The following is a 26,736-nucleotide window of genomic DNA, read 5'->3' as shown; positions in this document are numbered from 1 at the left end:
TCGGCTCAACTCCAAATTTGCACTCGAGGTATTCCGTCTTCGTCCTACTCAACTTGAAACCTTTCGACTCAAGAGCATGTCTCCAAATCTCTAGCCTCTCGTTGACGCCGCCTCTTGTCTCGTCAATTAGAATAATGTCATCAGCAAATAGCATGCACCATGGAACCTCCCCTTGAATATGATGAGTCAGTGCATCCATTACCAGGGCAAATAGGAATGGGCTGAGCGCAGACCCTTGGTGCAACCCCGTAATAACTAGAAACTGTTCAGAGTCGCCTCCTACTGTCCTAACCCGAGTCTTAGCTCCCTCATACATGTCTTTAATCACCCTAATATAGTTACTCGGGACCCCTTTATCCTCTAAGCAGCTCCACAAGACCTTCCTAGGCACCTTATCGTACGCTTTCTCCAGATCAATAAACACCATGTGGAGATCCTTCTTCTTATCTCTGTACTGTTCCGCCATCCTCCTAATAAGGTGGATAGCTTCTGTGGTAGATCGTCCCGGCATGAACCCGAACTGGTTGTCTGAAATAGACACCGTCCTTCGCACTCTCATTTCTACCACTCTCTCCCAAACTTTCATGGTATGACTTAATAATTTGATGCCCCTATAGTTGTTACAGCTCTGGACATCACCTTTGTTCTTATACAGCGGGACCATTGTACTCTACCTCCACTCTTCAGGCATTCTCTTAGTCTTGAATATAACACTAAACAATGCAGTAAGCCATTCCAAGCCTGCTCTACCCACACACCTCCACAGTTCAACCGGAATTTCGTCTGGCCCGGTAGCTCTGCCCCTTCTCATCTTACGCATTGCCTCCATGACTTCATCGATCTCAATGTCCCTACAATTACTTACTTCATGGTGACTGTCGGCATTCCTCGATTCCCCAAGTATAGTATCCAGATCCCCTTCTTCACTTAGAAGTTTATGAAAATAGGTCTGCCACCTCCTCTTAATCTGGTCATCTCCCATTAAAACTTTGCCATCATAATCTTTTATGCACCTCACTTGGTCCAGATCCCGAGTTGTCCTCTCTCTCGCCTTAGCGAGTCGGAATAACTTCTTCTCCCCACCTTTGTTCCTTAGTTCCTCATACAGACGAGCAAAAGCTGTCGTCTTAGCCTCCGTCACTACCATCTTCGCCTCCTTCCTAGCTACCTTATACCTTTGACTGTTCTCTCTCTTCTCCTCCTCGTCAGTGCTCCCTACTAACCTTAGGTAAGCCGCCTTCTTTGCTTCCACTTTACCTTGGACCACTGCATTCCACCACCAATCTCCTTTGTGTCTACCATAGTGGCCCGTAGATATCCCTAACACCTCTCTCGCCGCCTTTCTTATACAGTCCGCCGTCGTCGACCACATTGTGTTTGCGTCCCCACTACTTCTCCAAGCTCCCATTGCCGATAACCTTCCTTCCAACTCTTTAGCCTTATCCTTAGTTAAGGCGCCCCACCTAATCCTGGGGCGTCCTCGTACTGACCTCTTCTTCCTTCTTATCCTAATACAAATGTCCATCACCAAAAGCCTATGCTGCGTTGAGAGGGTCTCACTTGGGATAACCTTGCAGTCCTCGCACAACCTTCTGTCGCATCTCCTGAGGAGGAGATAGTCAATCTGAGTCTTCGCCACCGAACTTTGGTAAGTAACCAAATGTTCATCCCGCTTCGTAAAACTCGAGTTTGCAATGACTAGATCGAAAGCCTTGGCAAAGTCCAACAGCGCAATGCCCCCTCCGTTCCGCTCTCCGAAACCAAATCCGCCATGCACCTCAGTGTACCCACCTGCAGATAACCCAATATGACCATTGAAATCTCCTCCTATGAATAACCTCTCAGAAGGCGGTATACTACGAACAATCTCATCTAACCCCTCCCAAAATTGCCTTTTAATATCCTCATCCAAGCCTGCTTGTGGTGCGTACGCGCTAACGACATTTAAAGTACCCTCACCCACCACCAACTTAATAGTCATTAGCCTATCATTCACCCGTCTGACCTCCACCACGGACTCCCTAAGATGGCTATCTACCAGGATACCCACTCCATTCTTACCCCTCAGGACACCAGAGTACCACAACTTATACCCATCCACATTTTTCGCCCTCGATCCGACCCACCTAGTCTCCTGGACACACGCTATATTAATCTTCCTCTTCTGCAGGATTTTCGCCAACTCTATGGATTTATCGTTAGTGAACCTATGTTCCATGACCCGATTCTCAACTTATAGGCTCCCTTGCCCCCTCTACCTCTCCTGCTACCCGACCCACCCCCTGAACCCCACCCCACACTCCGCCCCACCCGAGGACATGCCCTTATTCTATCATCCCAGACTGCAGCCACTACACCTACAACAATCTAGAGAATACTCGCTAGTACACAACGTACACAAATCAAACTAGAAGGAAACATGTGGTAACTAGTATCCTAGTTTAAAGGTTTAACTATTGCGAAGTAAATTAACAGTAATTTAGCTAACACCAAAATGGAAACAGTAAAACAGGAGGTACCAACTCCCGATAACAAAACCTGTGGTTGATTTGTTGTGCTCGATGTAGTTGTATGCTCCCGCCCACTTCCTACCACCCTTGTTGACACTCGCCCACGTTACTCTCCTTAGCCAGTGCTCGTGCGCCCAACTTGTCTCCAATACTCCGAGAATTCCTGAAAACACAGAAAATACCACGACCCAAAAACCAGAAGGAGCTATCGCCGCTACCACTGGTTAGCAAAGAAGCAGAGCAAAACGATTGCTCTTTTCAATTGAACAGATGCACCACTAAATTGGGGAAAAATCAGCTAGATAAATCAAAGTAAAATCAAGTAAGAAAAAAAGATAATAACTTTGATCTGAACAAAGACACAACAGATTCTAAAATCGTTAACCCCTTTTCAACAGGAACAAGATACAGTGAAGAAAAAGAAAAAGGAGCGAACACAGTGAAGAGAGAGAAAGTTGGTCCAGTTTTTCGTCCTTTCCAGATTTATTTTCCTGTTGCCTCCAATTTATTTTATTTATATTCAGTGATGAAGAAGAAGTAACAAAAGAAGAACACAGAGAAAATCTAGAATCTGTAATATATCAAGAAATGGAAATGGGAAAGTGGGAATTGAAGATCTGTCGGTGCTAAACCAGATAATCCTTGAATTGCTCTGAAGAAATTCGAAATGGGAGATATGTGCTATATCAAGATCTGTCGGTGCTAAACAGATCTGTTGCTACTTGTGCAATAAAGATTCAAAAACAGCAGGCTTCAAAACCAAATACCCAAATCAAGGAAGTAAAGTTTTATGTATTTAAATTGACACAAAACAGTGCGTAGGAAAATTGCAGATTTGAAAATTTCGTAACAATGCAGCAACTAAAAAACTCAAATGAGGTTGGGCTTTTGTTGATTAGTAGTAGTACTATTAATTAGCTAAACAGATGATCTGTTTAAATAGCACGAGTGAAAATTAAATAGCAAAAACAACAAAGCACAAGTAGCCAATGCTCACATATAATGTGTATTCTATCAGAAAAACTTAGTAACAAAACAGAGATAGAGGTTACTTTATTCGCCGGAGAGGAGCAAGTTTGCCGGAGCGATGATTATTGTATTTCAACTGGGATAACAATTGAGCATCCGGTTGCTCATATTCATACACAAAATGGTCTAGCAGAATCATTGATCAAACGCCTCAAATTAATCGCTAGACCAATGCTTATGAGAACAAAACTTCCCATTTCAGTATGGGGTCATGCTATTTTGCACGCAGCTGCACTTGTGCGGATAAGGCCCACAAGTTATCATAAAGTCTACCCATTGCAATTGGCTTTTGGTCAGGAGCCAAATATTTTCCATCTTAGGATCTTTGGTTGTGCGATATATGTTCCAATTGCTCCACCACAACACACAAAGATGGGTCCTCAAAGAAGGTTGGGGATATATGTTGGATATGAATCTCCTTTTATTATAAAATATCTAGAACCGATGACTGGAGATTTATTTACAGCAAGATTTTTCGATTGTCATTTTGATGAATCAGTATATCTAATATTAGGGGAGAAAATAAGCAGCTGAAAAAGAAGATAGATTGGAATGCATTATCATTATCCCATTTAGATCCTCGAACAAATCAATGTGAACAAGAGGTTCAAAAGATTATTCATTTGCAAAATATTGCAAATCAATTGCCAGATGCATTCACTAACCTACCAAGGGTGACTAAGTCACATATTCCAGCTGCTAATGCTCCAATTCGAGTTGATATCTCGGCCAGATAATTAATTAAAGCAAATGAGTCTAAGTCATGCTTGAAACGTGGTAGACCAATCGGTTCTAAAGATAAAAATCTTCGAAGAAGAAAATGAGCAAGTGATCAAAGTGAACATAACACAAAGATAGTGGCTCAAGAAGAGCCCAAGACGTAACAAATGATAAGACCTTAGGGAGGTCCAGGTACCTGAAAATAATGAGAATGAAGAGATATCAATAAGTTACGTCTCAACCGGGAAAAGATGGAACCGAAATAATATTTTTATCGATAACATTTTTGCTTATAATGTTGTTGTTGAATAATGAAACAAGATGAGGATCTTGAACCAAAATCTGTCAATGAATGTAGACAGAGAAATGATTGGCCAAAATGGAAAGACGCTATGTAGGCAGAGTTAACTTCACTTAGAAAACGTTAAGTCTTCGGACCCATAGTTCGAACACCTGAAGGCATAAAGCTAGTAGGGTATAAATGGGGTTTTGTGCGAAAACGAAATGATAAAAATGAAGTCGTTAGATATAAAGCGCGACTTGTGGCACACGGATTTTCCCAAAGGCCTGGAATTGATTATATGGAGACATATTCTCCTGTAGTGGATGCTATCATTAGACAAAGAAATTTTTATGAAAGTACCTGAGAGATTTAAAGTACCAGATGCATATAAAAGTTTTCGAGAAACTTGTTCAATAAAGCTTCAGAAATCTTTATACGGATTGAAACAATCAGGTCGTATGTGGTACAATCGCCTGAGTGAATACCTGTTGAAAGAAGGGTACAGGAATGATCCAATTTGTCCTTGTGTCTTTATAAAAAGGTCTGGATCTGAATTTGTTATAATCGCCGTGTATGTTGATGATTTAAATATCATTGGAACTCCTGGGGAGTTTCCAAAAATAGTAGACTGTTTGAAGAAAGAATTTGAAATGAAAGATCTTGGAAAGACAAAATTTTGTCTTGGTCTACAAATTGAGTATATGAAAGATGGAATATTTGTCCATCAATCAACATACACCGAAAAGATTTTAAAGCGATTCTATATGGATAAAGCACATCCATTGAGTACCCCGATGGTTGTGAGATCACTTGATATAAAGAAAGATCCATTCCGACCTCATGAAAATGATGAAGAGCTTCTTGGTGCCGAAGTACCATATCTTAGTACAATTGGGGCATTAATGTATTTTGCCAATAATTTCCGACCAGATATAGCTTTCTCAGTAAGCTTATTGGTAAGATTTAGTTCTTCGCCAACACAAAGACACTGGAATGGTATTAAACATATATTCAGATACCTCCAAGGGACCATTGATATGGGTTTATTTCATTCAAATGAATCCAAGCCATCATTGATTGGTTATGCAGATGCAAGATATTTGTCTGATCCACACAAAGGTCGATCTCAGACGGGCTATTTATTTACAAGTGGAGGTACAACCATATCATGGCGTTCGACAAAACAAACTATGATTGCTACTTCTTCAAATCATGCAGAGATAATAGCCATTCACGAAGCAAGTCAAGAATGCATTTGGTTGAGATCGATAACTCAACACATTCGGCAAACATGTGGCCTTTCTTCGAAAGAGAATATTTCAACAATATTGTATGAAGACAATGATGCATGCATAGCTCAATTGGAAGGAGGATATATCAAAGGAGATAGAACAAAACACATTTCACCGAAATTCTTTTTCACTCATGATCTTCAGAAGAATAGTGAAATAGATGTACAACAAGTTTGTTCAAGTGATAATTTGGCTAATCCGTTCACTAAGGCATTACCGACCTCAATATTTGAAAAGCTGATATATAAGATTGGAATGTGTCGTCGAGACATTAAGTGATTTTTCATCAGGGGGAGTAACTACATGCTGCACTCTTTTCCTTAACCAAGGTTTTGTCCCACTGGGGCTTCCTGATAAGGTTTTTAATGAGGCAGTAAGCAATGCATATTATAAATAACTATGTACATCCCAATATTTTTTTGTAAGTTCTTAATGAGGCACATTATCTTACATGGACATCCAAGGGAGAGTGTTATAAATAATTTGTGCATTGGATGCTACATTAGATGTTCATGTTGTGAATAGCTTAAAAATTAAATCTTCTACTTTATGTCCATCATCTTTACTTTTTATGCTTATAAAAGGCTATATAATTGCAATAGAAAGATACACCAAAGTGAAAGAAGAAAAGACTTCTTGCTTCTTTATATCTCTTCTTATTTACATTTTAGTGCATTGCTTTTATTTTATAACATGACCATTAATTTTTTGGTGGACAAACGTTCATTTTCGGGATGTAATTTAGTAGATATTTTCTTTTTTCTTTTTTACCAACATATTCTGAAAATGGCCACAACCCGACGCAAGCTGCGGCCCATATCGTACCATTTATTAAGTTAGTTACGATTAGGGCTTTTTTCCGCCATCTCAGTACCCCAACAACTCTCCCAGCTACTGCTGCTGTAACATCTTCCAGCGGAAGCGCCATGGTATCTATCTCTCAGACATTTCCGTTTCATGAGTATTAATGTTTAATCATATGTATATATGTGCCAAAAAAATATGTATATATGTGACTTTTAAATTAATAGCATTTTTGGTTTTGCAGGCTTCAGAGAAGAAATTGAGCAACCCCATGAGAGAAATCAAGGTCCAGAAGCTCGTTCTCAATATCTCCGTCGGTGAGAGCGGAGATCGTCTCACCAGAGCAGCTAAGGTGTGACCCTTTTTCCGTAATTTCTTTTTGTTTTTTCGTTTTTTAATGTTGAAACTAAAATTGAGGCTGCTTCCGTTTTGATGCTTAAGGTCTTGGAGCAGCTTAGCGGCCAATCCCCTGTTTTCTCCAAGGGTAAAGTTCTTGAATATTATCTAATTGGCACATTTTTATTGAGTACATTGTCGGTTCTGGGAAATATTAGCACTGCGCGAAGAACATGTTGCTTGTCCGGGAGTTTGTTTTAGTTTTGCATTAATTTTTCTATCAGTTTTAGTTTAAATGTTTAATAGAAAGAAATGAATGCAAAAATTTCATATAGCCGAACCCAATTAGTTTTCGCATTGCGGCTTAGTTGTTTGATCGACCAATGGCAGTTCAGATGTCAGGTAATGGGGAGTAATCTATTTTTAATTCGACCTATATGCATGTAGACAAGGCCCTTTTTTTCTGCAGTTAGACTAGACCTTGAACAACTACTAGCTTATTTGGTTGATTTTTTTGTAATTATACTGGATATGTTTCTTTTAGCTGCAAGGCATGCAAATAATTTTTGGTAGATGTTGGTTGAAGCCAGTGTTACTCACAATTTGATATTGTGACGTATTATGGATAACTAACTAGTGTCCTGCTATTGTTCATACATTGATACTGGTTATATAGCTGGTGAATGGAATTTCCAGTGATTTGTTTTGTTACTTTTTTTATTGACTCTTTAACTGATATTGTATTTATCTCAGATTTCCCCTGCTTTATCAATAAAACTATTTAATCTCTTGCGTGCTTGCTTGGTTCTTATTAACAGCAAGGTATACTGTGCGGTCTTTCGGAATCAGGCGTAATGAAAAGATAGCTTGCTATGTAACTGTCAGAGGGGAGAAAGCTATGCAGCTACTTGAGAGTGGATTGAAAGTTAAGGAATATGAGTTGTTGAGAAGGAACTTCAGTGAGACCGGCTGCTTTGGGTTTGGTATTCAGGAGCACATTGATCTTGGAATTAAGTAAGGATCATCTTGTAGTATCTCTCTATAGCTTTCACGATTTACATATTTAGCTGCTGTTGCTTATGAGGTGGTCTGTAGCTGGTCTTCCTTTTCACAGTGTAAAACAAGAAAATTGTTGTTGACTCTTTTTTCTGAACTGCATAAAAATGGAACTAGACTATTGAGAAACAATTCTTCTCATATTGCTCTCTTGTTTTCTTCCTTATGGTTGCTGTGGTCTTGCTATATTAACCTCGAAGCTTATGCATCTGCGACTTCTTATCTATAAAATGTCTTTCCGCTCCTTAAGTTTTGTCATCTGTTTCACAGATATGATCCGTCAACTGGTATTTATGGCATGGACTTCTATGTTGTATTGGAGCGTCCTGGATACCGTGTTGCCCGTCGCCGCAGGTGCAAGTCTCGAGTTGGGATTCAACACAGAGTCACAAAGGAGGATGCGATGAAGTGGTTCCAGGTCAAATATGAAGGTGTTATCCTTAACAAGTCCTCAAACATTCAGTGATAAGCTTAGAAAGCCAACTTCTGGATCAGTCTGTCTCCTCGCAAGTTTATGTTTATGTATTTTGTAGACCTGCATCTATATCACTCGTAGAGGGAAGTTTTGGAGAGTTTCTGGTAGTGGTATGAGGATGTTTTAGTTCTCATTTTGGCTATCAGATCAATTCAATCTTTTTTTGGTCATTTTCTTTTGTTCCAATTAAATCAGAATCATTCAACTCCACAATCTAGTACAATAGACGCTTTGAATACCTGATTTGTTTGCTATTGTGGTAACAAATTAATCAACTGTTTAAGCGTTGGTTTTTTTGGCATGGAGTACAATCAAGTATATATCAATGCTGTTATTGTTACTCGGTAGCGAGCCTTTTACTATTCCGGGTCTGGGGTTTTTTATGTGCTGTACTAATGAAGCAGTTTGTTGAGGGCGGCATTGGGAACACAGCTTGATATAGTTACATCTCTCAATCTGTATATGCACTGTTTGCCCACTCAAGTTTACTGCAATATTTGCAGCCTGTGAATCCGTATGTTAAATAAATGCATCAATTAAGGTAACTGGTACTAGTAAATATACATGTAATTTAATCTAGTACTCTCATGGACTATAGGATCCAAGGCCAATTTCACTACGCTGTTGAGGATCACTTAAATTAGGGCAATTTGCGCCGTACCCTATTTTTATGCCACATTTTAACCTATACCCTATTTTTAAAAACTATTGATTTAACCAACTAACCAAAAATCCGTAATAATATGACTATTATACCCTTTCCAAAACATATAAAAGATGCATCAAGCATACCCAAAATCAAATTCTAGATCTTCTTCGTATCTCCTCCATCAGTCCGTCTCTCCTGAGATCGCCTCTCGCAAACCAGATTTGAACCAGATTCAAATTCCAAATTCAAAATTACAAAATACATTATAAGTATTCAAATTCATCTTCAGAATTCAAAATAGTTTTTGAATTACATGTTTTCTGATTGATTGATTGAAGTTGTTTGACGAACTTCACTGATATGCTAAATTTGCATTCTAAATCTATTTGACGATGAATTCTAACATTCTAATCCGACAAATATGCTGAAACAAACTGAAGTTATTTAGTTCATATCTAAAAATTCAGCAAAACAAGCAGGCAAATAACACAACGAAGAAAATATTATATTAAAATATTATGAGTGTTTGAATATTTAAAACACCTATGCGCAAAAAACTTCGGCATAGGTGCCGAAGTTTTTTAGTTAATATTTAAAAACTTCAACAGGAGGAGCTGAAGTTTTTCTATTACACTGCGTAAAAAAATATCAATTAAAATTTCATATTGCACAAAAAACTTCGGCATAGGTGCTGAAGTTTTTTAGTTAATATTTACAAACTTCAGCAGGAGAAGCTGAAGTTTTCCTATTACACTCTGGAAAAAAAAACATCAATTAAAATTTCATATTGCACAAAAAACTTCGGCATAGGTGCTGAAGTTTTTTAGTTAATATTTACAAACTTCAGCAGGAGGAACTGAAGTTTTCCTCCTACACTAGGTAAAAAATAAAACATAAATTAAAATTTCATATTGCACAAAAAACTTCAGCACATGTGCTGAAGTTCTTTAGTTAATCTGTAAAAACTTCGGCTGATGGAGCTGAAGTTTTCCTCCCGCACTGTGTATTTTATTATCATTTTTTGGAAAAACTTCATACGAAAAAATGCTTATGTTTTCAGGAATATGTAAAACATTTTTCATATAATTTTTTGTATGCTGAAGTTTTTTTAGTTCGTCTGCTAAAAATGCTTAATATTTTATCGTGCAATATGTAATTTTCGGATAAGTTTTTGTTAATTGTTCTGTTATTTTCTAAGTTTAAAAAGAATTTTTAGTTCATGCTTGAAGTTTTCATCAAGCACTGTGTATTTTATTATGATTTTTTGAAAAAACTTCATACCAAAAAATGCTTAATATTCAGATTAGTTTTTGTTAATTCCTGCTGAACTTATATAGTTCATTTCCTCTGCTATTTTTCGACTTTGAATAGAATTAATATTAAAAAAAACGCAGAAAAAACTTAAAACAAAAACTGAATATTTCATTAAACATCAAAAAAGATAAATTAAACTACATAAATAACAAAATAAATATAAATAACAAAAAGAAAAACTAATCGTCCATATCATCATCATCGTCATCACTACCAGATGGACGAGCATCTTCATCAGCAAGATTATCAAATCTTGCATACATCACAAGCGTATCAAGCTTGTTGTTAATTTCTTCCAGCTCCCTGTCGTACTTGTGTATGAGCTCATCCAGTTTCAGCTCAAAAGCCTCTATAATGTCTTGCTTGAGTTCTTCCATTATTTGCCTGATGACAACATCCATTTTTTCCTTTTTGTATTTTATTATGTCTGCTAAATATATGTGTTTGAGTGAATAAACTCACAAGGAATAACGTGCTTATATAGGGGAAAAAAACTTCTGCATGGTATATGAAAAGGCAAAGAGGAATTTTAAACGTTGTCTAATGAAAAGCGTGCATGAATGTGATAGGAATGTAATTATTACACTAACACATACCCCCAACGCAATATAATTACTATTTTATGCAATTAATACTGAAACATGCTCAAGTTTGTTGAATTCATTTGCTAAAACTTCAGCCCAATGTGCTGAAGTTCTTTAGTTCATTTCTAAAATCTTCAGCATCTAATGAGCTGAAGTTGTTTTCCCTGCATTTATGAATCCCTGTCATATAGCTGAAGTTCTTTTTCTAATGTGCTGAAGTTATTAAGCTTATTTCTAAAAACTTCTGCACTTAATAAGTTGAAGTTTTCTGTGCAGCATTCATTAATTATGTCATACATCTTTTTCCAAAAAATTTCAGCAGAAGATGCCTAAGTGATTTAGTTCATTTGTAAAAACTTCAGCACAAACAACCTAAAAATTCTTCTATTCACTTTCCTAATACTTGCCACTAACATGAATCTGCAGGATGAGTTCAATTTGCGTTGTTATAACTTTCAATGGGAGTTGGACTCCTGATTTCAAATACTTGGATCATGATACAAAACTTATTCTACTTAATAAGCACATATCATTCAATACTTTCCTGAAGAAAATTAGTGAAGTTGCAAATATTGATTCAACAAGATATGCACTAAAAGTATGGGTTGATATCAAACTAAATACAAGCAAAGGAATACTTGGAACTTCAGATGAAGAACTCAGTACATGTATACATTTGCTTACAACTTATTCACCCTACGAAAATTGCCATTTCATCATCGAAATAATATATCCTTCAGAATCTGCAACATTCAAACAATCGCTTGCATATGCGATAGATTCAGAACCTTTTGCTGATTATCAACAAGAAGTAGGACAACCAATAATGGAAGTAGACAACGATCAACAACCTTCTAACATTACAGTTGCTTCAGAATATATAACGCTGCAACAATTACTCCCTCCTCCAATAAATTTATACCAGTTTGTCGATGACCAAGAAGAAGAAGGACAACTAATAATGCAAATTGACAACCAACACACAATCCAACAAAACTTTTTGTTACCTCATGCAATGATAAGCAACAACGAAGATGAAGTAAACATGGAGCTTATACCAATAACATCAGATAGAATTGAAGAAATTGCTGAAAGTTCTTGTGCTTCTCAGAAATCAAGAAAAAGAGTGAGGAGAAAGCTGAAAGAATCTCAACCATGTAAAATACTTAGGCACGATGCGTTGCCTGAGGAAGTAAGAGTTGGATCAATTTTTGAGAACAAACAAAACATGACTAAATTTTTTTGCAGCTTGGAGATAAACCAGAAAGTTGAATTCACTGCTGTTAGATCATGTTCAAAGAGATACGAGCTGAAATGCATCATGGACAAATGTGGTTGGAATGTACGTGCTACCAGAATAAAAAATTCCACACTATTCAGGGTGATAAAATATCATAACATCAATGAATGCTCGGTTGATGCAAGAAAATCAGATCAGAAGCATGCTACATCTAATTTTATAAGTGAAAAAATTATAGACCATGTTCGAGACATAAAGATAGAGGTTACACCAGCCTTTGTAGAAAATGAAATAAAAAAAAAATTGGAATTGACATTGGTTATCACAAGGCATGACATGCTATTCAAAAAGCTGTTGCTTGCATAAGGGGAACACCTGAAGAGAACTACCAGATTCTTCCTTCATACCTACACATGATGGTGGGCAAAAACCCAGGAACGTACACAAGCATAAAAAGAGATGCGCAGAATAGGTAAGCAAAACAATACTAACCATCAGCCTGAAGTTTCAAATGTTCCTATTTGAAAAACTCCACATCTTATGATTTGTTTTTTTGTGTTTCACTGTACAGATTTGCTTACATGTTCTTTGCTCATGCGGCATCAATAGCTGGTTGGTCCTACTGTAGACCCGTTATTGCAGTAGATGCAATGTTTTTAAAGTCATTATATCGTGGTGTTCTATTTGTTGCTGTATCAAAGGATGCAAACAATCAAATCTTTCCTCTATGTTTTGGTGTAGCAGATTCAGAAAACAATGAGACATATATTTGGTTCTTCAGGGAAATGAGAAAAGCAATTCAAGTCCGTCGTGAGCTAGTTTTCTTGTCAGATAGAAACCAATCGATCGCAAATGGGATTGGAAAAGTTTTCTTGAAGCTCACCATAGTATCTGCCTCTATCACTTTGAGAAAAATTTAAGGCAAAGACATGCAAAAGCCACGGTAATAGATCTTTTTCAAAGTGCTGCAAGGTCATACAAACGTGAAGATTTTAATCAGTTAATGTCCCAACTCAAAAGTATTGACAAGAAAATATACAATTACATAATGGAAGAGCCTCCCGAGAGATGGGCTCGATCGTGGTTCCCACGACGACGTTATGATATGCTAACAACAAATATGGTAGAACCAATGAATTCCGTTTTACTAAAAGGTAGAGAAATGCCTATTTTAAGAATGTTAGATTTCATCCAAGAAAAGTTGGGAGAGTGGTTTTACGAACGGAGAAAAAAGGCAAATGAAACTTTTCATAGAGTATCAATATGGGCAGAAGAAGAAATGACTAGGAAGATGGACTTAGCTTGCAAAATGTTTGTGAGTATATTTATTAACTTCAGTTTTTTATATCTGTTGCAGTGATTTACTGCTTACATTTAAAAAAAATCATACTTTTTCTTTTTGAAGCAAAAATACACTAATATAGTTTGTCTTAATTTTTTATTCCTTGTTAGGTGTTCAACCTTGACTCAGTGTTGTTTAGAATAAATAGTGAAGGAATCGAATTTATTGCGAACTTAAAGAAGAGAACTTGTGACTGCCTGGAATTCCATATTGATGAATTGCCCTGTATACATGCAATTGCTGCTATAAATAAGAGATATTTGCAGAAATCTGATTACTGCTCAAATTGGTATTCAAGGAAAACATGGTTGAAAACATATGAAGGACATGTAAATATCGTGTGAGATCAAAAATCATGGGATATACCACAAAATGTACAATCTGAGATCACAAAACCTCATGATGTAGAGATTTTACAAGGAAGAAGACAAAAGAAGAGGCATATACCTGCGACTGAATCAGTACCATTCAAGTCTACCAAATGCAGTCGATGTAAACAAGCTGGGCATAATTGAACAACTTGCTTGTCTTCTCCAGCACCTCATTCATATTCCAAGAAACACACTAAAAAATACTCCAACCTTCAATAATCCTTGGTCTGAATTTAGACTTTCTTTATTGTATGACATAATTGAAATGTGATTTTTTTATAGGAATAAAAAAAATAAGCTCTTGGACTATTTTATATACTGCTAAAGTACAAATCACTCATTTTTGTTGCGCAGGCTTACAGGTTTGGTTGCATTTTAAAAAAGTACGCAATGGCTTCTATGACAAAAAACATCAGCTTACAGTATGCGAAATACATATCCTTAAACACACACACAAACACACATGTGCTGATTTTTTTCAGTATATTTTTAAAGACTTCAGCACCCGATAAGCTGAAGCTTTTGTGTTGGATTCAATAGTTTTTGTCGTAAAGCTTTTTCAAAAAGCTTCGGCCCAATGTGTTGATGCTTTTTAGTATATTTCTAAAGACTTCAGCACCCGATAAGCTGAAGCTTTTGTGTTGGATTCAATAATTTTTGTCGTAAAACTTTTTCAAAAAGCTTCGTCCCAATGTGCTGAAGTTTTTTAGTATATTTCTAAAGACTTCAACACGCGATAAGCTGAAGTTTTTGTATTGGATTCAATAATTTTTGTCGTAAAGCTTTTCAAAATACTTCGGCTCAATGTCCTGAAGTTTTTTAGTATATTTCTAAAGACTTCAGCACCTGATAAGCTGAAGTTTTTGTGTTGGATTCAATAGTTTTGTTATGACTTTTAACCAAAACTTCAGCTTAAAAAGCAGAAGTCATTTACTTCATGCTTACGTTTTTTGAAACAAAAATGTACTTAAAATTCATGATAAAAGACACAAACATATTTGTATGGCACAAAAGTGAACTAAAAAAATAATTAATGTATATTCACAAAATCCAAATTATGTTCAACCAATCCTCTAATCAAAAAATTCACACAGAGTCTCTTCAAAATCTCCATAATCATGTCCTTCTTGTTCTTCTGGAGCTTCATAGCCGCTATCTTTTTTCCACTTTCCATGAGCCCAAAGATTGACAGCCAATTCTCTCCTGAATGTCAATGACTGACTTTGATCAAAATTGAAGACATCTTCTTTCTTCAACCGCATATCAATAAACTTAAGAGAAAATATACCACAATCAACATTACAAAAAACACATGAAAAAGAAATTGAAGAATCGTTAACACAAGGGAAAAAAATAATAAACATAAGATGCATGGTAAAACATATGTGAAACACGTACTTGTTAGTCTGTTGCGGTGTCTTCATCCACATAATTTGAAATTTTTCCACAGAACTTTCCCTATGAAATTTATTGTGTGCCCCGAAATCCAAGCATTTGAGATAGTGTGGGATCAACTGGGCATAAATTCTGACATGTTCAAGCACACGATCGTATGTTACACTGTCCATGGAATCATACACATATATAATTTTATCTTTAAAGTCCAAAATTCCAAAAAAGTAGTGCGTAGATGTCTGGCCCGTTTAAGTCGAAATGGAAAGAATACTTTTCTAGCAGATGCCCATGAGATACCATAGGAAAGGTCGAGGCCTTTTACGTAGTTGGTCACTTTTTCATTCGTTGATTCTTCCTCAAACCAACTAAAGTCCGTAAGTGGCTGAATAACCGTTTCTTCTTCTTCTTCTTCAGCATGTTGTTTGGATATCCTCTTTCTCTTTGATTTGCTCTTTTTTTGATCCTGCATTCTCTTTTGCTTCCTTTTGTTAATTATCTTAATCTTTTCTTCTGAAGAATGAATACCATCCAGCTTAGTCATATACTGATCGAAAAGTAAATCTGTTACTGCACATCTTGATTTTGGATAACGTGGAAGGTGATAGCAATATTTTTTGCGCAAGTAATATATGCACACATCAATATGCTGCAAATGAACAACAACAAATGATAACATGTGAAAATACCACTATGAAGTTTAGAAAAAATGCATTACAAAACTACAAACAGCATGACAAAAACTTAAGCATATTCAGTTTGAAGTGTTAGGCTGAAGTTTTAGCAAATAAGCTAAAAAACTTCAGCACTTTACTATGAATAAAGCTGAAGTTTTCCAAATTACAGTGTAAAAACTTTGCTATAGAAAATAAGCTGAAGTTTTGGGAAATACAGTTGAAAACCAATTCAAAAAACAAACTTAATAACTTACTTCATCCGCAAGATCAGAGTCAGGATCCATAAGCTCGGTAAAGAATGATTTTGCAATACCAAATCCAGCTAATCTGAATCGATTGGAATCATATTCACTGGCATCCATATCCAACCACTCTGTAAATCTTTCGATCAATCCACTGTCTTGATTAACATAATAGAAGGGACACCTTCTTGTATTCTTTCCTACTTTCCAATCTTGTCCCCTGTGCTTTTTTTTATAAACTACATAAGGAGATCTCAACCAAATACTCTCCATACGAATCCTTTTCCCTTTTTTTATCTGGTTTTCCTTTTGCTTGCTCTTCCTGCTGTTCCGTCACAACTAGCTGCTGTTGTTCAGCAACAGGGGGAAAACTACAGCCATCGTGGCAGATGCTTGACCAACTCCCTGTTGTTCACGACATTCTTGTGTCTCTTCACGAACAACAACAACAACAGAATTACCTTCTGAATTAGTCCCTTGTGTACTACCAAGTGAAAATGAACATAAATTGAAGTTGAGGATATCACTGGTGTCACACATAGGAAAACTAAAAATCTTCCTTCTCTTAGGTTTTGGAAGAAGTTCCGATGCATCAGATGAGATCTGCAAAAGCAAGGAAAATATAAACATAAATAAAGTTGATTGAAAACACACATTAGGCAAAAAAAAAACAGCTTGTAATTGAATTGCAGAAAATAACTACCTGGTCTAAGTGTTGTGACACAGATGGTGTTTGCATTCCAACAGATCCTGTATATTCATGCAAAAAAAAAACTAAATAAAACTGACTAAATTTTATAAAATAATACCAACATACTTCACACCTGTCTGTGAGGCAACAAGTGTGAATATATGTATTTCTCCTTTTTCATATAGCTGCATAAGCTCACCAAAGTCTTTTTGAGCTGCCTCGAGTATTTCTGAAAAATCATTCAAAAATATAAAAAAAGAAAATAAAGTATGTAAAATTTAAACTGTAAAAAATATACTTCAATCAAATATAATAAATTCATGATCTATAGAATACCTTGACGTTTGTCTTCCGCTGTGGTTTCCCCAGGCTGCATGTCTTTGTCAATGCCTTTGTCAATATCAACATTTACAGCCTCATTCATTTGTGAATCAACGTCGAGGAGCATTGGAGTATTCTCTGGAAGGTTTTTCTCAACTCTACCTTCATTTCAATTCAGCATCATCAGAGAGTTTTTGAGTTGTGTCAATTGAAGCACAACTAGTTTCAACTTCCATTGCATATTCATAAAGAGGGTGAATAGATCAACTAGTTTTTCTATATATATATCATAGAAAAAATTTATACCTGTAGTGAAAATTTCACTACAGGATATTATAAAAAACAGTTAAAACTTCAACTCTAAGAAGGCTGAAGTTAGACAGTCACAAACAAAAACTTCGATAGTTACAAAAAAAACTGCAGCTCGACAGTTACAAAAACAAAAACTTTAGCTCTAGAGCTGAAGTTCACCAGTTACAAAACAAAACATTCAGCAAAAAAACATGCTGTAGTTTTTACAAAAAACACAAACACATGAAATAAAACTTCAGCTCCAATCTAAGGTATCATTGAAATATTATAAACTTCACACTTTGTACATGTAGTAACAATTTCCTGTGTATCACCACCTAGAAGTTCTTTGCAAATAGCTAGTAATCCTGCATACCGATCGTCTTTCCCAATAGTGCTAGACACATCACTCGCTTTCAGTTCTAAAGTACAAACAGGTGCTTGATCTCCATTGCCAAACAAATTGCCTTTTTCCAATATCACTTTCCAAAGGACAACTCGGTGCATGTTTTTCAGTGCCAACAACTTGATCATCTAAACCTTTCTCAGTTGTTAACTCTTTATCATCTCCATCTTTACTCTGTCTACAAATACTGGATTGTTCCTCTACACCTTGTTGTTGAACATGTTCATCGACTTCAACAGCCGCTTCCTTATGTGTAGCATTATCATCTACGACTTTACACAATGCATCATGATCATTATGTTCTTCAGTCTCAACAACTTGATTATCTGCACCTTGCTTGCTTCCAATATTCTCAGTTGATAACTGTGCTTCATCATTTCTATCTCTGCTCAATCTATCAGCACTAGGACGTTCCTCTTCAAATTGTTCTTGAACATGTTGATCGCCTACAAAATTCGTTTCCTCACGTATAGTATTTACATCTGCGACTTTATCTAATGCATCATCAACAACATTAATATCTGATGGATGTTCGTAACAGTCGTTCCCCCTATCATATTCTCGATGGTTACTCAAATCAAAATTGCCATCATCCATTCCATTTGATTTGTTGACAATCTTAAACAACTATTCAAACTTCTCATCGAAGTATTCCTAGAAAAAAAATTACTAACAATGATTAATCTGAATAACATCAGCAGAAATAAAAAGGCTTCTCTATAAATTAGCTTACCTTCACTTTTACAAAAACCGCATCCACAAAAGCAGATCGCTCCTCCTTTTTAAACTTATCAAAAACTTCTTTCACGATTATGCTTCTTTCTTTTTCTGCATGCCTTTGAACCTCCATCGTTAATCTCTAGAATAGACACACAACAAAAATTCAGATATATAACAAAACTTCATCTCAAAAACATGTTGTACTTTTACAAAACACAAACCAAAAAACTTCAGATCAAAACTTATAGAACATATTGTGTCGAGTAATTCATTGTCATCAAAGTCACTTGTAGAACGATAAGAACGACTTTGGGTACGAGATGATTCGCCAATAAAAGGAGTTCGATTCGCTTCTTTTGATCGACTCCGACTACGTGGTGATTCACCAATAACAGGAGTTCGATTCGATTCTTTTGATCGACTCAGAGTACGTGGTGATTCACCAGTTGAAGGACCCGCGTTAAGTACCTTTGAACGAATCCGGTTGCATGGTAATTGGCCAATTAAAGGCATTGAATTCAATTCCTCTTCTGTAGGAATTATATCCAATAACCTAAAGCTGCGATATTTCTGTTTAATACAAAAAAGTATATTATGAGAAGAAGAAAACTAATACGTCTACATATTAACACAAAGACAAAAAAAGTAACTTACTTCATGACTACTGAACATCTCAAAAAGTTCGGAAAATTTAGGCTCTCCCACACATACATAACGTAACATCCTGGGAACCTGAGGGGTATCAAGGTACTCATCCTCTCTTATATACTTCTCCCGAATATCTGGGAAGCGCTCATATAACCAAGCACATAACGGATAAGGAAATCCATCAAGTTTATACTCAGTCGCATGAAATTTGTTCTGCTTGTCCAATGCATGTTTTAGTGAGTAAATGAGCTTCTCATAAGCCACATTACCCCAAGGATATTTAGCACAAACCTTATCATCTTCAACAATAGATACATACTCCTCCATCACAGATGACTCGGTCTTTTTCCCAAATAAAATAGACTCTACAACAAGATTTTTATAAGCTTCACAGCATCATCATCGCTCTCGCATACGTGTATGTGATTCACAACATTCTTTGGAATTTCATTCCGAGTCATAAAATCTTGAATATCCTTCAAAGTCACACCCTTGGACTTACCAAAATAGCGCTTCAGAATATTGCTCTCTTGATTAATTAGTTTTTCAACATTATGTGTTGTGATCCGCAAACCACACATAATGTGAAAGTCTTCAAGGGTGAAGGAAACATCATGGCCAAAAATCTTGAAACTAATCGAGTCTCGATCATTCATGAATATTCGAGAAAGACACAGACAATGAACCAACTTCATGCTGCATTTGAAATTCTCCATAGCCATAATGTATCGAAATGTACCATTATGAAGCTTATCCCGTTGTGTAGGAGTCAAGAAAGTTGCAATTAATTTCTTCAAATCGTGGTCCCCTTCCAGTAACCCTTAGAGTTAAACCAATCTCGAAACTCAAAATATCTTTGACCTGGTCTTGTAGGTGGAGGAGCAGAGACATAAGGACCTGGGGGTATTACAGGTAGTCTAAGTGCTTTAGGTGCATTAGCTGCTTTGCGTACTTTAGCTGCATTAGGATCTTTAGGTGCTTTAGGTGCCATCTGTTCAAAAAAAGTAAAACATACAAAAAATAACATCAGGACATTATCAAAAAGATCAGTTGATCTCTAAGAAGGCTGAAGTTCGACAGTCACAAAACAAAACTTCAGCTCTAAAGTTGAAGTTCGCCAGTTACAAAAACAAAAACTTCAGCTCTAGAGCTGAAGTTCGACAGTTACAAAAATAAAACCTTCAGCTCTAGAGCTGAAGTTCACCAGTAACAAAACACAAAAACTTCAGCTCACCAGTTACAAAACACAAAACATTCAGCCCCATGCTGTAGTTTTTACAAAAAACAAAACACAAATTCAAATCCAAAAATAATGCCAAAACATGAAAAAAAAAACTTCAACTCCTATCTAAGGTATTATTACTTTAATAGTATCATCTATTTAACTCTCAATTTTTTTAAAAATTTGGACGTCTAATCACTGAAGAATTTATAGAATTTTCATCAATAACATAAAAACTCGTTCAAAAAACCTAAAAACATAATCGTAAAAGTAAAACTAATGCACTTATCAAACTAAACACAAAGAAACTATTTAATCATAAATACATGACTATCAAAACCAAAACCAGAAAAAAACACAGAAAATCGTAAAATAAAACCCAGAAAATTAATGCAATGTACCTGTGATTAAATCGTAATGTGGGAACAACGACGAATAGCAGTTGAAAAATCAAAACAACGACGAAAACCCTTTGATTTCAGAAAAGAACAAATCAAAAAATGCGAATAACGGGAGAGAGAGACAGAGATAGTAAAGGACTAGCGTATACTTGGAGAGAAAATAGTCTTTTAATGAAGAGGGGCAAAATAGTCTTTTTAAAAGGTTTTTAACAAAAAAAATGGGTACGGGTGCAAACAGAAAGACAAAGCGGCTACAGGTTAAAAGGGGGCGCCCAAAATAAGGCGCCCTGTGCAATTTTTACCTTAAATTAACTATTAAAATGCCCACATATTATATCTAACTTTAAATTACTAAAACTCCCGAAAGAAACTTGAAGTTGTTAGTCAGCGACTCAGCATCGTTCTTTGGGTGCTACTTTTGTTTTTGAAAATAAAGGCCAAAAAAGCATATGAAACTCATAAGAGAGGGATCGGGGGCGATGATGAAGAAAGCCGAAGTTCCTACTATCTGAAAGGTATTTACATGTAAAGAATAAATTGGTGCAAATTTTCATGGAACGCCCGAGTATAAAACCACGATATTCCTCAGAATCCATAGAAACGTAATAATTCAAATGTATCCTATTTGCCACTATCCTCTGCTCAATGGACTCCACAAAATCCTCTCCTGGATCGGAGGAAGACTTCTCCATGGCTATCATTTGGTATTTTCATTTTTAGTCTCTTCTCTTTCTCTAATCATCTTGTCTAAATTTTCTGGCATCATGCCGCATGTGTTGTGCTTGAAATGGCTGGCTGGATATCTATCAGAATTTCAACTTTCAGTTCTTCAGAAGAAAACGATACACAAAGCCTACTACTGCAATCCGTAAGTTGAAGCTTCTGATTCATGGATACCTTAGAGCTCTGCATTCTATGAGCAGTGACACAGAGCTCTGATATGAAGGAGGGATGTTAGGAGACAATCAGTTTTGTAATTCAGAAGTGGGTCTTACTAATCATTATCATCTCTCAACATTAATGAACCTGTGAAGATCACCAGGGATATAGGGAACCTTCTTTTTGCTCATAAAGCTTGTGAATTGTGATCATGATGTTAATTAGGTAATCTTGATTTCCTTTATAGCTTGTATTAGGTGGCAGGCAAGCTTTACAAGCTATGGTTGAAAACAGATGTATCACCTTGCTCCACAATTAAACACCATTCAAATAAGATTGAAGAAACAGAGAAGGCGGGTAAAGGTGAGAACTTTTGATTGTTTACACATGCTAGTTAGTACCAGGACCAATGTACAAGTTGATTTCAAGAATTTAGAAAAGCTTTTTGTGGTAGTGTGCGAGTGAAATGGCTGCAGAGGGATAATATTCAAGTTGATGATGACACAGAGGGAGGACATCCTGTTGTAGAAACCACTTGGCCTCAGGATACAAATTCTCCTGCACAATGGGCTTTACTAATCAACCAATTGAAATAAAAGGGCGGTCTCCATCTGGAACTACTTATAAAAACATGAATTTGGTTTAAAACCTATAGTTCTACTGGAATCATGTAGAAAAATTATACAACATGAGGTTCCAAGTTAGAAACATATGAGAAATGGGGTCAGTATCTGTGCTTAATGACACGAGTCACCCTCTCGAAGAAAACTGCACACATATTTGCGCCGAACACGATCGTATCCCTCATCCACTCAGGGGCCACTCTCTCACAGGTCCCCAGTGACAGCATGCGGTACACCAATTCTGGTTCTTCAGATGCATTCTTTATCAACGTCAAACTAAAAGAAAGTCCTGCACAAACCAAAAGGATGACTTTCAGAATGTAAGTTCCAGAAGCGCATAGCTGTTATCAATGAAGAATATATCTGAAATTTGGAGTGATTAAGTTCACTTAAAAAAAGAAGAAGAAGAAAGAGGAAAACACCACAGAGCTCAAAAACAACGGTATCACACTTCTTCAACGCATAGAGTAATGAGACAATTATACTGTCTTGTAATCCACAATACAAAAATAGGGCAGCTCTTCCTTGTTAGTATGCGTGAACTAAAAAGAGGCAAAGACCATAACGCACATTACATGAAAACCTCAAGATGCTCCTGAAACATAGTAGTCTGGCTAGATGATCAAATAGACTTGCAGGTAATTCACACCCAGAAACCCTATTATTCTATCTTAATCCCTATTAGCACCATGCATGTGTGAGAATATCACACCACATCATTATTAAAGAAGAACAAAGGGAAAATTGGATAATTCAAAATTCTGATTCATCTAATGAAGTTCAACATTAAATAGCTAGCTTATAAGGGGACTAAGTGCTACCTTTCTAATTTAGTGATTTCTAAAGATTAAAAACATTCAGCCTAGCCCGCTTTAGATCAGCTAAGTTCATTGAGTGGCCAAACTGGCCGAAGTTCTCTTGAGTGGAAATTCTGATTGATAGTCAAAGCCATATTTATTATTTAAAGTAAAATAATCTGATGGTCGAATTGTATTTGACCAAAGATAATTAACTTGAAGATGTAATTACAATTGAGTGCACTATGGTAGCAAATCTAAAGTGAGACTAAGTGACAATCATTTAGCTCAAATTTTACACCATTAAACGTATAGAAGTTCACCACTCAAACAATCCCTGCTAGGTCATTATATAGCAGCAGTCAGTAAAATCACAAAAATAAAATTTAGGTGCCATTTGGTTCAAATTTTTGAAACAGAGTTTTTGCAACAACAAAAAAAAGGTCAACCAAACGCCAAGAAAAACCTTTTCAGTTATCGCAGATAGAAATGAAACTAAAGATGTAAAAATCAAATAATTTCTTATAAACCATCTAGGTTTCTGATTATTCGGGAGCACCATTTCATGTTTCGCTAACTAGCTTCTATTTCCAGACTTCACTTATGGGAATATACTGGGTATGTTGTTTTGTTGACTAGCTTCTATTAATTGAGGTTGTTGTTCACATTATCTCTTGACTCCCCTTCACAAGACAAATTAATATTAACAGCGCATCTTAAGGACTTATTCCCAAATTTTTAATTTATACAAACTTTAAAATTTAGTTTTCAATTTAATTGAAAGAAGAAAAAACACAGCAAAGCAGGAAAAGAAAAATAAAATAAAATGGATATACTGCCAACTAGTTATTTATTAGGTCAAATTTATAATTTAGAAAAGAAACTACAAGTTTAGGCCAAATAAAATCAAATAAGGCAAATTTTCGAAAACTATTGAAACTTGAATAATGCCTCTGCAAATTCCAAAGATTTCAGCAAGGATTATAACATATCTACAAATTAGGCAGTAGAAAATGGAATTGAAAAGGAGGAAAGGGGACAGAAAAAAAAGAAGCAAGATCCAGGACTTCAGAGTTCGTCCAGAAATTACCACTTGACTCATGAAGCGCTGATATGCATAATTCTTCATTTTCCGTCACAGTAGAAAATTTCATACTGAGTAGCCACTGAAAAATGTCTTGGAAGATGCACTTGGCTGGAGAGATGTCAGCTGCACCATCACCTAAAATATCACATCCAAATAGTAGTTACATAAGAGGAGATACTACAGACTAAAACAACAATTAACAGTTGGGACAAACCTGAAATGTCAGCATTTCTTCTACAGCAAGCAGGCTGAAAAATATTGTCAGATGGTCAGAACAGTAAAATCCCAACTCAGCTCTACTACATAAACTAGCATATGTGATAGAAATTGGAGAGTAGTACTGACCTCAGTGTACCTATATGAACTCGTACTAGGTTGTGCAGTTCCAGTTGGAAGTTCTTCCCTGGGAGACAGTGTAACAGCGTCTTGTATGCTAGGCAAAGACTGCCGACGACGTTTCTTGTTTGCTATAGTTGAGCCATCCAATTCATCTAGAAGAGAATCTCCAACAGTAATAATTTTTCTGCTTTCTCCTTTATCAGTGCTAGCATGGAAACCAGATCTCTCTCGGACAAGTTGTTGAAGTCTCTGAATTTCATCACTAAGTTCTTTAACTGCAGCGTTAGCAATAACTATATAATTATATGGATTTCAAAATTGGACATTTATTCAACAGAGCAGCTGAATACAAATATTATCTCCAAAAGTTCAAACAGGCAGCAAAACCAGCATAAGAAATGCTAAAATCTCTACACAAACGCAATATATAGCTGCCTTTACACAGAAATAAGTGAAGCTTTGACTAATGCATGATGACTTTGCTAGAGTACCCCACATTGGATGAGGGAATCAGCTATAGCCATTCTTCACTTTATATGTTCTTGGTAATTCTCACCTCAAGAACTAGCTTTGGACTATGGACATAATAAGAATTCTACCATGAATCGAACTTACATAGCCAATTAAAAATTCCCAAATTTATCCTTACTCTTCAGGCTGTTTTCCATCAAAAGCTTTTGGTATTGAATCGTCTCTTCATCTTTGGCAACCCTGCATACAGGTTAAGTACACATTTATATTCTTTTCAATATTCTTATTCAATTGAGCAAGCCCTTCCCAAGAGGTAACACCTCAGAGATGCCATTTCACTCCTCAAGTCATTGACTTGTTCGCGTAGTCTGTCATTTTCACTTCTCACGAATTCAATCAGTTGTTCGGCAGCTGGAAGAAACAAAGCTGCATGTCAAGCCTTCAACCAAGTTTCAGCCTCAATGTAATTAAAGATGGGGCAGCTATGAGTTCTCCAAGTAATAGATTTTATCCATAATTTCTTGAATTATTGGATACATATCAAGGTAAGCATTCAAGTATCAACATACCGGCCACGTAATTCGCAAATTTCAGCTCTTGTTCCATATTCAGGTTCTCCAACTCCCTGTCTTTTTCTTTCTACCAAAAAATAAATGAAAAATCTTACTCTTAGTAAACAGGAAAAGACAGCACAGTTCAAAAACAAAAGTAAAAATAAAATTTGAAAAACTGAAGACGACAAAAATCCGCAAAATACCTTGAGCTTAGTGTACGTGCTGTAGAGCTTGGTATAAAGGGCCTCCATCTGAAACCAAAAAGGTAAAAATCAGAAAAAACGAAGAAATGATAACCCTAAGATTGAAAATAAACCTTGGCTGAATTCAGGAATAAAACCTTGGCTGAAGAAACTGACATCGGAAAACTGGGAATGGAAGAGATGTGTTGTTCAAAATTCAAATCAAATGAGGATTTCGAGTAACAAGCTTTGGCGGGAGACTGAGTTCCAAGATTGGGTTCTTTATACTGAATGAATTTTAAAGCAAAATTCCGTTTCGCTTTCGGGTCGTGTTGATCCGGGCTCATTTATGGCATAATAACGCTGCGGAATTATTAACTACTAGTAGTAAAATGGACCTACAACTAGAAGTGCATAATTTGGTAAATACCGAATTACCATGCCGAAATCGAAAATTTTGGTATTTGGTTTAATTTTTTTAAAAAATTGGTATTAGATATGGTATTAGGTATTTTAAAATAAAATACTGAAATACGAATCTCATATCGAAATATATATTATATTGCACAATACACATATTATTAATTATAATATTAAATATAAAAAATCTAAAATTTTGCTTTCCTTTATTCTCTAAGTTCATCAATTAACTCTAAGCAAGTAACAAGACATTTCTAATGATCAAATTTATTCCTTTATGTACAGTTTTCTCTCTCTGGGTTGATATTTACTGGTTTTGGATAAAATATTTGTCAATAAACGTTTTTAGCTTTGTACTTTTGAGTACT

At 36.1% G+C, this 26,736-nt stretch overlaps 2 protein-coding genes across 2 annotated transcripts; one reads left to right on the top strand and one right to left on the bottom strand.

Annotated features, from left to right (window-relative positions):
* The first annotated feature begins 6,606 nt into the window (after window positions 1-6,606).
* On the top strand, window positions 6,607-8,843 carry LOC107788480 (large ribosomal subunit protein uL5z-like). Its single transcript, XM_016610161.2, has 5 exons — window positions 6,607-6,763; window positions 6,883-6,990; window positions 7,080-7,122; window positions 7,793-7,988; window positions 8,301-8,843. The coding sequence occupies exons 1-5, from the start codon at window positions 6,761-6,763 to the stop codon at window positions 8,494-8,496; spliced, it is 546 nt and encodes a 181-aa protein (XP_016465647.1). The 5' UTR covers window positions 6,607-6,760; the 3' UTR covers window positions 8,497-8,843.
* Window positions 8,844-22,482: 13,639 nt separating this feature from the next.
* On the bottom strand, window positions 22,483-26,284 carry LOC107788479 (uncharacterized). The gene is made up of 9 exons (XM_016610160.2): window positions 26,107-26,284; window positions 25,970-26,017; window positions 25,782-25,851; window positions 25,533-25,623; window positions 25,391-25,452; window positions 24,748-25,016; window positions 24,617-24,650; window positions 24,406-24,537; window positions 22,483-22,807 (listed from the first exon to the last, which is right to left on the bottom strand). Exons 1-9 carry the CDS (start codon window positions 26,125-26,127, stop codon window positions 22,620-22,622), a joined length of 915 nt encoding a protein of 304 aa, XP_016465646.2. The 5' UTR covers window positions 26,128-26,284; the 3' UTR covers window positions 22,483-22,619.
* Window positions 26,285-26,736: the final 452 nt, after the last annotated feature.

Source organism: Nicotiana tabacum, chromosome 3 (assembly GCF_000715075.1).
Source record: "Nicotiana tabacum cultivar K326 chromosome 3, ASM71507v2, whole genome shotgun sequence".
NCBI lineage: Eukaryota > Viridiplantae > Streptophyta > Magnoliopsida > Solanales > Solanaceae > Nicotiana > Nicotiana tabacum.
The sequence above is the reverse complement of the archived record's forward strand: the minus strand, read 5'-3'. Positions and strand labels throughout refer to the sequence as shown.